Source organism: Opisthorchis viverrini, assembly GCF_000715545.1.
Source record: "Opisthorchis viverrini unplaced genomic scaffold opera_v5_157, whole genome shotgun sequence".
Classification (NCBI taxonomy): Eukaryota; Metazoa; Platyhelminthes; class Trematoda; order Opisthorchiida; family Opisthorchiidae; genus Opisthorchis; species Opisthorchis viverrini.
The window spans coordinates 297,286-309,296 of record NW_008751813.1 but is presented as its reverse complement, the minus strand read 5'-3'; the positions used below and the strand labels follow the sequence as shown (position 1 = coordinate 309,296).

At 47.1% G+C, this 12,011-nt stretch overlaps 2 protein-coding genes across 2 annotated transcripts in view; one reads left to right on the top strand and one right to left on the bottom strand.

The window, feature by feature from the left end:
- The window catches only part of T265_07055 (hypothetical protein), a gene marked incomplete at both ends in the record, with an annotated part of 16,382 nt that extends 12,927 nt beyond the window's left edge, over positions 1-3,455 (bottom strand). The window contains one exon of the mRNA XM_009172484.1: positions 3,325-3,455. Coding sequence (XP_009170748.1) covers positions 3,325-3,455 — 131 coding nt within the window. The remainder of the gene's footprint in view (positions 1-3,324) is intronic.
- T265_07056 (hypothetical protein) overlaps positions 1-12,011 on the top strand; it is a gene marked incomplete at both ends in the record, with an annotated part of 39,820 nt that overhangs the window by 7,877 nt on the left and 19,932 nt on the right. The window contains 6 exons of the mRNA XM_009172485.1: positions 411-691; positions 1,515-1,626; positions 1,843-2,048; positions 3,473-3,862; positions 6,330-6,459; positions 9,520-9,829. Of these exons, the coding sequence (XP_009170749.1) occupies positions 411-691; positions 1,515-1,626; positions 1,843-2,048; positions 3,473-3,862; positions 6,330-6,459; positions 9,520-9,829 (1,429 nt within the window). The remainder of the gene's footprint in view (positions 1-410; positions 692-1,514; positions 1,627-1,842; positions 2,049-3,472; positions 3,863-6,329; positions 6,460-9,519; positions 9,830-12,011) is intronic.

Here is a 12,011-nt window from a genome sequence, read left to right as displayed (position 1 = left end):
TGCCTGAGTGAATGTCTGGAGGTGTAGGCACCTCGGAATGATTGTGTTAAGCTAGCACTAAGTCCCTCCCCCATCCACCTTTACTCTTTTCTTTACAATAAGGCTTTCAAATAAGTCATGGTTGTACGGCAGTGAAGCATTGGTGTTGAACACTGATGTCATGTTGTCGATGATGATGCTGATGATGATGATGATGACAGTCGCAAACCTCTTCCTTTTGCTGATTGCACTCACCCATTTTTTTTTTCATCAATAGGTACGTAACGTATCCTTGGAAATAGTTTCCCATGTGCTGAAACGTCTACAGATGCTAGGCCAAGTCCGACCGTTTGGTGATGATGATGATGATGACAGTCGCAAACCTCTTCCTTTTGCTGATTGCACTCACCCCACCCATTTTTCATCAATAGGTACGTAACGTATCCTTGGAAATAGTTTCCCATGTGCTGAAACGTCTACAGATGCTAGGCCAAGTCCTGTCCGACCGTTTGTTTCACCTGATTTGTGACGCTACGATTCCCAATTTGAACAAAAGCCGTAAACTGGCCCAAGAAATACTCGATCTCCTGTTCAGAATGACTTCTACAGATGTCGTATTGGCTCAAATGCTACCGATTCTATTTGGAATAACCGTACCGACTGTGCTTGCAACGTCTCTTGAATGGATGGCTTCCGTTGTCACTAGAGCACGGTGAGTTTGTTTTTTTGTTTGACACTAGAATGCTAAAGTAAGGCCTGTTTTCCAACTTTGGAATTTGAAATATCTGCACTCTTCCAGTTCGTTGGTGGAAATAGCCTGTGTAAACTATCATCTAAAATCACGGATGTGCAATAATACTGGTGGCAAAATTTTGCGGCAAAAAACCGGTTAGTAAAAAATGATTGGAGGCGAGGTGAACCAAGTGGTTAGAGTGCGAATTTACTGATCGGAAGGTCCGTGTTTCGAACCCGACTTCTGCCTCTGGACTTCCCCTGTCTAGGCTTGGGCAACCTTTCAGTATCCTAGCCCTCGGGTGGCGTAGCAGTTAGGCACCGAAAGGGTGCTACAGCCGAATGATTTTTTTTAAAAATGGCTCTGTTCAGACATTTATATCAGGATAACATCTCGAAATTCTGCACCTCTTCGGATACACGTGAGCTGGTGCTGTGTAGCAAAGTTGCTAGAACGCGACTGTCTTTTGTCGCTTCGATCGGTACTGGGTGAGTCGGTCGGAGCGTCTTGGTTTTAGAGCATCTCTCAGCTCACCGATCCTACGCATGCTTTGCGGCTGTTATACTAATGTGGAGACGTTTATAGCACCGAATTGGGTAACGAACAAAAGTTGTGAACCAAGAGGGACGCTGGTCCAAAGCTTTTCCTCCAGCGTCAGTGTGTATATCGCATTCTAACGCTTTTCCATTCTTAGTACGAAATTCGTGGCTTTCCGAGTTAGCCCAGAAACATGGACGATGTTCGGACGCCAGCCGTCCCTAATAACCGAACATCACATCATTTGGACGGATGTCACGTGCAGGACACAGGCCAAACGAAGGCATGCCCTGATTGGTCAGAATGCCAGCCAATCCGAGTCAAGCACCTCTGACTTGAAGCTTCTCGCCCTCTCACGGAGGTTCTGGCACGACCTTGTGGAACACTCTGACTACCCTATAAATACGGTTGTAATAATTTTCCTGTCTCCATAAAGGGCTGTGTAGAGCTACCGTGCCTTTTGATATTCCATAGTGGGCGGAGCAGGAATCCAAGGGACCGAATTAGAGTTGCACTGCCTTTCAGCAAGACAACGGAGGACGAGTAATCAAACTGCTCACCCTAGAGGTGAACTACACACTGAATGTGGGGAGTATTTACACCTTGGATGTCGGGAGCCAGGACAGCACTCTAACCGTTCAACCGTGATATTCTATCGGTGCGTAGCTGCCCAGCAACACGAAGGATACATGAGGACGGAGATACAGCCAAGTAGCCAAAACTTGGACAGGAACTGTCGAGAAGCCAAGGTTGGTTTCGAACCTCAAGTTTTCTTATCAGTTGCTTCGCGCCTCAATCGGTGCGGTGTCTCAAGATCTTCATGATTATCACCTGCCTATCCGGGCTTCGATAGACGGTGAATTAAAGTTCGAGTTGTTGGAACTTTTTGTTCGCCCCACCACAATGACTCGAACGATAATTCAGGCCCTCATTAAATGACGTTTAGCTTCACAGATATGGTCGCTCCGGGTCCGGTATGGCACCAGGATACTCGCCGCATGCACAGAGGTCGTTGTAACTGGCTTTGGATATGGAGTTGGCTTCGGATATTGGTTTTATGTCAGTGGCGTTCGTGCTGCCAGCTTCTTTCCTGATTGTTTGATTGAGCGGTTGGGAGTGCAGGCACCTCAAAACGCTTGATATAGGCCATCACCTGGTCACCCATCCTTTTCTCTCTACCCTAAGGCTTGAAATATAATTAGGTGAACGCTGTAATTGTGCGGCAGCGAAGCATCGGTGTCACAATTGATGTTACTGTCTGTGAAGATGATGATGCAGCGACTGATGTATTCCTTAGTGAAGCTCCTTCTGCTTCAGTGAAGACCCGTTTCTTGATCACACCATTGTCCAGCCGATTCTAACTATGGTTCTTTGACATCGGTGGTCAATAGCTGAAGATCCCTCATATCTTCTCCCTGAAATGGCCAAATCTAGCGGCCGTACAACAACGTCACCTGCATTTCAGTCTGGCACACGCTCTTTTCAGTCCCAGTGATGTAGCTTTTTGATACCACTGGTGTCGCGAATCGGCAAACGCGATTCTGGCCATTTGAGTTCGTGAGTTGACTTCGTCTATCAGAGTCAATGCAACTTTTGAAGGACTGGATGACGATGGTCAGTTTTTCTAATAGGTATATCCTTGTAAATCGTTATCGGCTGTTTGGGATTGTATACCTTCCGGGGCTTTGCCGCTGAAAACAAATTTGTTCGGCGCTCTTGTGCGGATCGTCCATTGTGGGTAGGAGTGACCCAGGATATTGGAGCAGACTCACTCTGGACATTATTACTATTGGGTGAAGTATCTTAGGATGCTCTTACTGTTATGTTTGAAGAATGAAGTTAAACTGTATAGGTCTAATGAACTGCTCATAAGGTTGCTGAAGGAGAACTTCCGAGACGAGAGTTTCAGCCGGGATTCGTGTCCCATAATTAACAAATACGCACGCATGTGAGTGAATTTGTCGAACGGAGTCACACCTTGGAGAATTATTCTGAACAATTCGGTCTTCAATTCACTTCTCTGAATCTTACACCCTCTCGAATTTTCATTTTGGCATGGAGTCTTCGATATCCACCTCTCCGGGGCAGCCTTTTTTCGACCGATCTGGTTGGCGGCCTCATTAGCCTGTTGTGCCTGTTCTGTGTTTTTTTTTCCACGCATGTCCGAAAGAGACTTGCTGTCCACCTGGCATAACTCTCCATCCATCCCTCTGCTTATTCCAGGTTCAGAATAGACGATATCCTACCTTTGATCAAGCATGGACTGGCCTCAGCTAACCCTGGCGTTCGCAACGCGGCTGTTCATCTGGCTGGTAAATTCTACGTGTCTTTGGGTCCCGATGGTGGCCGACTCCGCACGTTGTTCTCCGATGAGAAGCCTGTTATGTTAGCCCGACTGCAAACCGAGTTCACACGCTGTGAAGCCGAGGCTGATAACGATACCACCAGTTCCGATACCTCGGAACGAAACCGATGTTCACAGTCAGAGCCAAAAAAGTTGTCGATCAATACAACGTTTGCAGCCGTGGCAGGACCTGGTCCACAGACCAATGTTCGAGAGTCCGTATCATCATCTCCCACCAATGAGGACGATTCCATAGGCGGAACACCCATGTTAGTTTTTCACCCAGGTTTTGAGTTTTACTCTGTTTTTTTTTCTAAAATGTGATTCCTCCCGTAACCAGTAAGACTACTTGTTTGCCCTTGTAGAAGTCTTTGGTGTCTGGATATATTGAAAGGTTATATTCCTTATCTGTGTGCTTTGTCTACTCATGTCCGTCCTATTTACGACTCGCGAAATGTTCTTCACAAGGTCATGAACGCCACTCAACAACGAAATTACTGCGTTAAATGTATTCCTAGCATGAATCATCTGTCTAACTCTCGGATTTGTCGTGCGATGAACTAATCACACAAGAAGCCCGGGGATCGGTGGGTCTCTCCGACTCCACGGAAATCACGTCGATTGGACAAATGAGTGACGAACGGACTAGGGATCTTAAGCGAAATCACGTCACTAGTCCGGCGTCTCTCGCCACGTCACGAGCCGTCTTCCATGACCCTGCAGAGATTTTATCATAATGGATGGTAATGTGAGGAGATTTTAATAACTTTCAACAGAGATTTCGTCAGTAAAGCTGATTTGTGGTGGAAAGCCGAGAAGCACTGTTCGAATCATCAGCAGTGCGCATCTCACCAAATTCAGGGTTTCTCGGAACCTTCCGGGGATCGGTGGGTCTCTCCGACTCCACGGAAATCACGTCGATTGGACAAATGAGTGACGAACGGACTAGGGATCTTAAGCGAAATCACGTCACTAGTCCGGCGTCTCTCGCCACGTCACGAGCCGTCTTCCATGACCCTGCAGAGATTTTATCATAATGGATGGTAATGTGAGGAGATTTTAATAACTTTCAACAGAGATTTCGTCAGTAAAGCTGATTTGTGGTGGAAAGCCGAGAAGCACTGTTCGAATCATCAGCAGTGCGCATCTCACCAAATTCAGGGTTTCGAACTCGGAACCTTCCTGCCAGTGGTTGAACTCGTAACCGTTTTGACCAACCACAAACATGAGAAGACTGAGGACTTCTGCGGCTAAACTGAAAGTCGATTTATTGGTCTTGTTTTGAATAGACAATCAATACTACTACTACTAATAATAATCCGCCACCCGACGAGCCGTGCGAAATAACTCACTATTTATGTGGGCTTTCCATCCGGAAGGCAGTCACTGGAAAGGCAGAGAATGAGTGGCCGGAAGGTCTCTGGTTCTAAACTCCCAGAGTTTCGTTAGGGTGAGGTAACTGTTCAGCGTAGGAGATTGATTTCACTGTCAAGACGAAATCTCTGCTGCAATTGTTCTATAAACGCAATGCGGGTACATTACAGGCTGTCTTGAGTTGCCGCGCCATATGCATGGTGATGCATCATCATCGTCCAGTTGTAGCGCCCTTTCGGTGTCTAGCTGCCATGCCACACGAAGGAAGCAGGAGGGCTGGGATTCTGCCAGTTTGCCCAAGCCTAGACAGGGGAAGTCAAGTGGCAGAGGTCGGGTTCGGACCACGGACCTTCCGGTCAGTAAATTCGCGCGCCAACCACTTGGTCCGTCTCGCCCTCTTTGATGGTGATGAGAGCCGCACAGAAGAGTTGCCGGATCACATCACTATTCTTCAAAGTTTGATCGAAGCCAACGAAACAGGACTCTGATTTATGCTTGACAGAAGAACTCCGTTGCCATTACCTTAATGTAGTTCTTCAAAAATCTCGTATTATCCCTTTTGGCTGTGTTGGCTCTTGAGTGTGTGCAAGAGAGACGAACGTGTGCGCAGGCCAATGGTCACTGAGTCTGATTGATTACGTCGCATTCAGATTAGGTTACTCAACATTATCCCACCCGAGTTCGAGATAGCTCAGTGGTTAAGGTGAGAATTTGGTAACCAAAAGGTTCGTGGATCGAACCCCACCCCGGCCTATCGACTGCTCCTGACAGTGTAAGTCCTTGTGCTTTAATCGGGTAGCATGGCAGTAGGTACCGACCAATGGTCACTGAGTCTGATTGATTACGTCGCATTCAGATTAGGTTACTCAACATTATCCCACCCGAGTTCGAGATAGCTCAGTGGTTAAGGTGAGAATTTGGTAACCAAAAGGTTCGTGGATCGAACCCCACCCCGGCCTATCGACTGCTCCTGACAGTGTAAGTCCTTGTGCTTTAATCGGGTAGCATGGCAGTTAGGTACCGAAAGTGTCTTGCAGCTGAATGCTTATTGGGCTCGAGAGCGCTCAGTGTTCAAGGCGCGACCTTACTAACTGGAGGTTCCGTAGTTCGAACCCCTCTCGGCATTTCGACTACTCCCATGGAACACCTGACAGTATCTTTGTCCTCGTGTCTGCTTCGAGTGGCATGCTGGCTAGGTTATAGCTGAAAAACATATGTATTATATTATATTTTTCTAAGCCCTGATCTGATTGGTTTGTGTCAGGACACATTTTTCAAACAGTTTATCAACTGCGTTTAAATTTGTTTTGTGGAATAGAACGCATTTTTTATTCGTCTGTGTCTATCTGCACCTCCCTACAGACGTGGCGTTATCAATCCTGTTGCTCGACAAGAACAACCAGTCAACACGCAAACTTTGTTTCTTGTGCGACCTGGCCAAATGGACACGTTGTTGGAAATGAAACAAACTCGACTGACCAACTTAACAAAGGTAGTTCTTCTCTCTAAACCGATTTGATGACTGCTCTAATGGGACTTCGATGTACTTTTGGGCGAAATACTGGACTGAAGTATTTGTACTATCGTCTATGCTCACTTTCACAGAGAAAACCCTCCCTACGGCGGCCATATTCGTTGTTCATTTGAGTTCGATAGAGGCTATAGGCTAGATAACTTGTCTCATTTGAGATTCTGTCCTTTGAAGCCAGTCTACGCTGAGAAGCCAATGTGCACTGTGTAGCTGTTTCATCCTTCTTGAGAATCCTCAGCAGTGCGCATCTCAGGAAACCCCGGGAGGCAGTTTCAAACCCGGGACCTCTGGGCTAGTAACGAACGTGTGCGCAGGCCAATGGTCACTGAGTCTGATTGATTACGTCGCATTCAGATTAGGTTACTCAACATTATCCCACCCGAGTTCGAGATAGCTCAGTGGTTAAGGTGAGAATTTGGTAACCAAAAGGTTCGTGGATCGAACCCCACCCCGGCCTATCGACTGCTCCTGACAGTGTAAGTCCTTGTGCTTTAATCGGGTAGCATGGCAGTTAGGTACCGAAAGTGTCTTGCAGCTGAATGCTTATTGGGCTCGAGAGCGCTCAGTGTTCAAGGCGCGACCTTACTAACTGGAGGTTCCGTAGTTCGAACCCCTCTCGGCATTTCGACTACTCCCATGGAACACCTGACAGTATCTTTGTCCTCGTGTCTGCTTCGAGTGGCATGCTGGCTAGGTTATAGCTGAAAAACATATGTATTATATTATATTTTTCTAAGCCCTGATCTGATTGGTTTGTGTCAGGACACATTTTTCAAACAGTTTATCAACTGCGTTTAAATTTGTTTTGTGGAATAGAACGCATTTTTTATTCGTCTGTGTCTATCTGCACCTCCCTACAGACGTGGCGTTATCAATCCTGTTGCTCGACAAGAACAACCAGTCAACACGCAAACTTTGTTTCTTGTGCGACCTGGCCAAATGGACACGTTGTTGGAAATGAAACAAACTCGACTGACCAACTTAACAAAGGTAGTTCTTCTCTCTAAACCGATTTGATGACTGCTCTAATGGGACTTCGATGTACTTTTGGGCGAAATACTGGACTGAAGTATTTGTACTATCGTCTATGCTCACTTTCACAGAGAAAACCCTCCCTACGGCGGCCATATTCGTTGTTCATTTGAGTTCGATAGAGGCTATAGGCTAGATAACTTGTCTCATTTGAGATTCTGTCCTTTGAAGCCAGTCTACGCTGAGAAGCCGATGTGCACTGTGTAGCTGTTTCATCCTTCTTGAGAATCCTCAGCAGTGCGCATCTCAGGAAACCCCGGGAGGCAGTTTCAAACCCGGGACCTCTGGGCTAGTAGTTTGAACACAACCCTTCGGCCAAAAGCGGGTGACCAGCAGTGTGATCACTTCGAACTTGGACAGAATAGAGCGCCACTCATCCTTCAATCATCGAATCCACACCGGGGCGAGATGGCCCAAGTGGTTAGAACGCGAATTTACCGACCGGAAGGTCCGTGGTTCGAACCCGACATCTACCACTCGACTTCCCCTGCCTAGGCTCGGACAACCTGACAGTATCCCAGCCCTCGTGCTTCCTCCGGGTGGCATGGCAATTAGGTACCGAAAGCGTGTTACATCTGAACTATCATTGTTTTTCATTCTATCTCTTTTCATCGACGGCATCATATGTAATTCAGAGGTAGGGATAAACTCGATTCTTCTTGTTTTCATTTCTGCATGACAGTGTACATCTGAACTGACTTGAAAACCGCTGCAGAACTCATTCATACACAATGGTTAGCGTACCAGGTCCGTGGTTCAAACGCCATCTCTGCTCCTGTCCAGCCTTGGGCAACCTAGCAGTATCTTAGTCCTCGTGATTCCTTAGGGTGACATGAAAGGGTGTTGCTGCTGAATGATGTGTCTAGTGCATTTTCGGGTTAAGTAGACTACTAACTATGGTTTATAGGTAGTGTGACTGTTGTTGTGAGAATGAATTTTTGTTCAATGAGTGAACCCAAAGAAGAGGAGTGTCGATGCATTGCTGATGTCGCCCCCCGTGGTCAACTATGTTCCACCTACGATCCTATTGTGGAGCTGGGTGGGCCAGAAACCACACTGGTTTGCGGAAGACTTTCAGATGAGTACGGTATTTATAGGCAAGTGAATTTCACGCTCTTCATTCGTGCATTGCGATGCAGTGTCCTTTCAAGTCTAGCTGACTTGACCCAGTACTCTTGTTACTTAGAACTGCCACCAGCTTATTAGAACTCCATCGATTATAAACTGTTGATACTGAGGAAAAAATCACTTTCTAGTCGATTTGTGCACTCTTTCGACTTTGTTTTTTTTTAAATATTTTTGTTAAAGCATCTTGCCTAGTACTTTTTCACAACCTGTTTTCGTTAGTCAACCATGATCAACTCAAAGCAGCTTATTGCTTGAGGCCCATTCATCATACCAGGTCTCTGTCAGGTGTTCGTCCGAGTGTCAACACTGATGTTGCTGTCTTTGATGATGATGATGATGATGTTCGCCCGAGAAATATTCACCCAAACTCTACCTTGACCCCTTTGGGGTGTGTATTATTTTAATCTCGCCTAAACAACGTCCTATCAACAGGTGATCAACCACACTGTTTCGTTCCATTTGACCTATTCTCTCCAACGTACCGCGTTTTTACTACTGAGTTCCGTCTAGGTGTTCACTTAGCTCCGAATGGTGAACGCCAACTCATCCGCGTATTGGTTCGCGAGGATCCGAGCCCTATCGCCAGTCGAAAATGTGTGACGGCGGAAGCGACAGAACCATTGAACCGTTGTGGAATAACGTGCATGTCATTTCTCGCTGGAGCAGTGCTCATTACCGTGTTTTCCCGTTGAATCCTCTCCGTTTTTGAGGAGTTCCTACCCAGCAACCCTCATTTTGCCGTTTGTAGACAACCATTGAAGAACCAGACACCCTCACTGCAACCTGTAGTCTCATGCTCATTTAATGACCAAAGTCAGGGCGATAACTTTACTCTTTATATGTCTTTGCTTCCATTTACAGATGACTTGCATTGACCTCGGCAACTTGCACGCTTTGTTTGTGGCTGCGAACGCCAACTCCCAACTGGTTGGCTGTATGTTCGCACCGGACGTAGATTCTCGCCTGGAGGCGTTGGATCGTTTGATCACAAATCTAGACCATTCTTCGCATGAGCCATCCGATCCTTCGGCTCTGCTATTGACATATGTTTATTTTGACTTGTTCTTAGCCTGGACGGTTGGTGGCTGCTTTGCGTTTGGATCTAGTTCTGAACTTCAGCCGGGTTGCGGGACGCCGGCCGTGTCCGATCTTGAAGCACTCATCACTCGAGGTAAGCCCTCACGACTGCTCTGTTTTTAGGGTGTTTGAAGCAGATCTAGCTGAGCAGTCTCCATTTACTTGCTACTCTAATCAGAGCCATATTTCGTTTTGAGTCAGTTGGTGAGTTCATCTGCTGCGAAATTCGAACTTCCCCGCTCATCCAGTAGAAAGTAACAGCACACAACTCAGACTAACATGCTCCCCCATCATCTGAAACCGTTTGATGATGATTGGGTTTCCGGCGCCACCGATTAATTTACAGCACACTTCTGTGTGTTCAACAACAACTACAATAATTCCACTGGAGACCAACGGCGAGTGGATCATCTCATCGAATCAACTTGTAGGAATCTGATAAGATAATCGTTCAGCCGTAACACCCTTTCGGCGCCTAAATGCCATGTCAATGGAAGAAACCACGAGGGCTGAGATACTACCTGGTTCACGAAGCCTAGAAGGGCGAAGTCGAGAGGCAAAGGTCGGGTTCGAAACACGGACCTTCCGGTCAGTAAATTCGCACTCTAACCACTTGAACCATCTCGCCCCGTTTGCACGGGAGCTGGGGGGGTGGGAGGAAACACACTGTGCCGACATAAACCGTCGATTCGAAATGGGCGAAGTGACCAACGCTCAGAAATTACGAACGGCACTGTTGTGTAGTCTGTCGCACCGAGCAACTCTCACGTCTTCTTTTAGTGTTCTGTCACGTATTTTGGGCGGAAGGCTATGATCTCGAACAGGCGTGCTAAATGCGGGACTAATGACTATACTGGTTAGTATTCAGCACTGATTATGCAACAGCTGTTCCATGGGCGCTGGGATTCGGGATACCGAGAGCCACATGTTGGGCGTACCCACCGGCAGACGTAACCAGCGATGTCTGTGGCTTTTCCCTATTTTCCCTCTCTCCCTCGTACGTGAGAAACACTACCATCCCTGATTTCACTATCTATCAATAAACGTCATAATGATAGTGGTTCAGCTATGGCTACCGTACAACCTAAAGGAGGACTGAAGTGTTGCTGGGCTGCTCAGGCTTGGGCAGAGTTTGAACACTTGCACCATCCGTACAACAGTCTCACCCTTCGACCGCTGAAATCTTACCAGCTCATTCATTGAAACCACGCAGGTCTACAGACTATTGAATGAAGTTGATGGGTGGCCAAACAAATAAGCACTCTGTCACCTTCAATGTCCTGAACTGCCAAGACCCTATCTCTTTCTGCGTCTCTGTTCAACATTATTGCAACATGCTACTCCTCAGATATCAGCCATTTCCATTGTCCAGCTCTCCAAAAGCTGTACTGTGGAATCGCTGAGTGTGACCCTATCAAGTAACCTTAGTGGGTTCATCCATATCCAGGCTGCTTTTTATGTCACGTAGTGCCTGTATTCTTCCCACTCTGGGTTTAATGCTCCCAGTCCTTTTCCCCTCAGGACTCTTTGTAAACTGTTACCGCTTTATTGTCAGGTTGTAAGAACACCTCTCATGGTGCAGATGAATGCTTAGGAATATCTTGTTTGACTTCATCATTGTCAGCTGTAATAACCGCGTACTTGTACAGTGATGTAGCTGCCGCAGTTTCGTTCACCGATGACTTGGGAGGGGGGAGGGGTAGGTAGCTGCGCATTGCAGGCGAGAGATGATAAATTGGTGCATAAATCCAGCACTGTCAGTTGGCTGTCAAGTGGGGAGACAGGTTGGAAAAGGAGCTATGCATTGAAGGCAACAGCTTGGATGCACGAGCGCCATTGACGGCGCGACTGGGCCATATCTGACAATGTCTCTAACCATTGATGTGGCCGTCTCGGGGTCCCCATCCAGGAAGACGGCAGTGAAAAGTGCAGCTGAGTTTGCTGGTAATGGCTTTCACACTTCGCTGCCAAGTTACCGTTTGACCGCCTCTGGCTCTCTTCCAACCTTCACGTGGTTGTGCGAAAGGAACCCTTCGAGGAAGTCTGTCGACTGGCATACGCAGCACATGGCCAAGCCAGCGCAACTTATGCAGTGTGATCAGTTCATCTATCGAAGGTGAGTTATTTCTCCCGAATACCATTCGACGTACTTCAGCATTGCTGATCCAGATTAGGTCAATGCTCCGAAGACATCGATGGTCAAACACAGAAAGTCTTTTGACGTCCTCGGCGCGCAGCGGCCAGGTTTCTGATCCATATAGTAATATGGAGCGCAC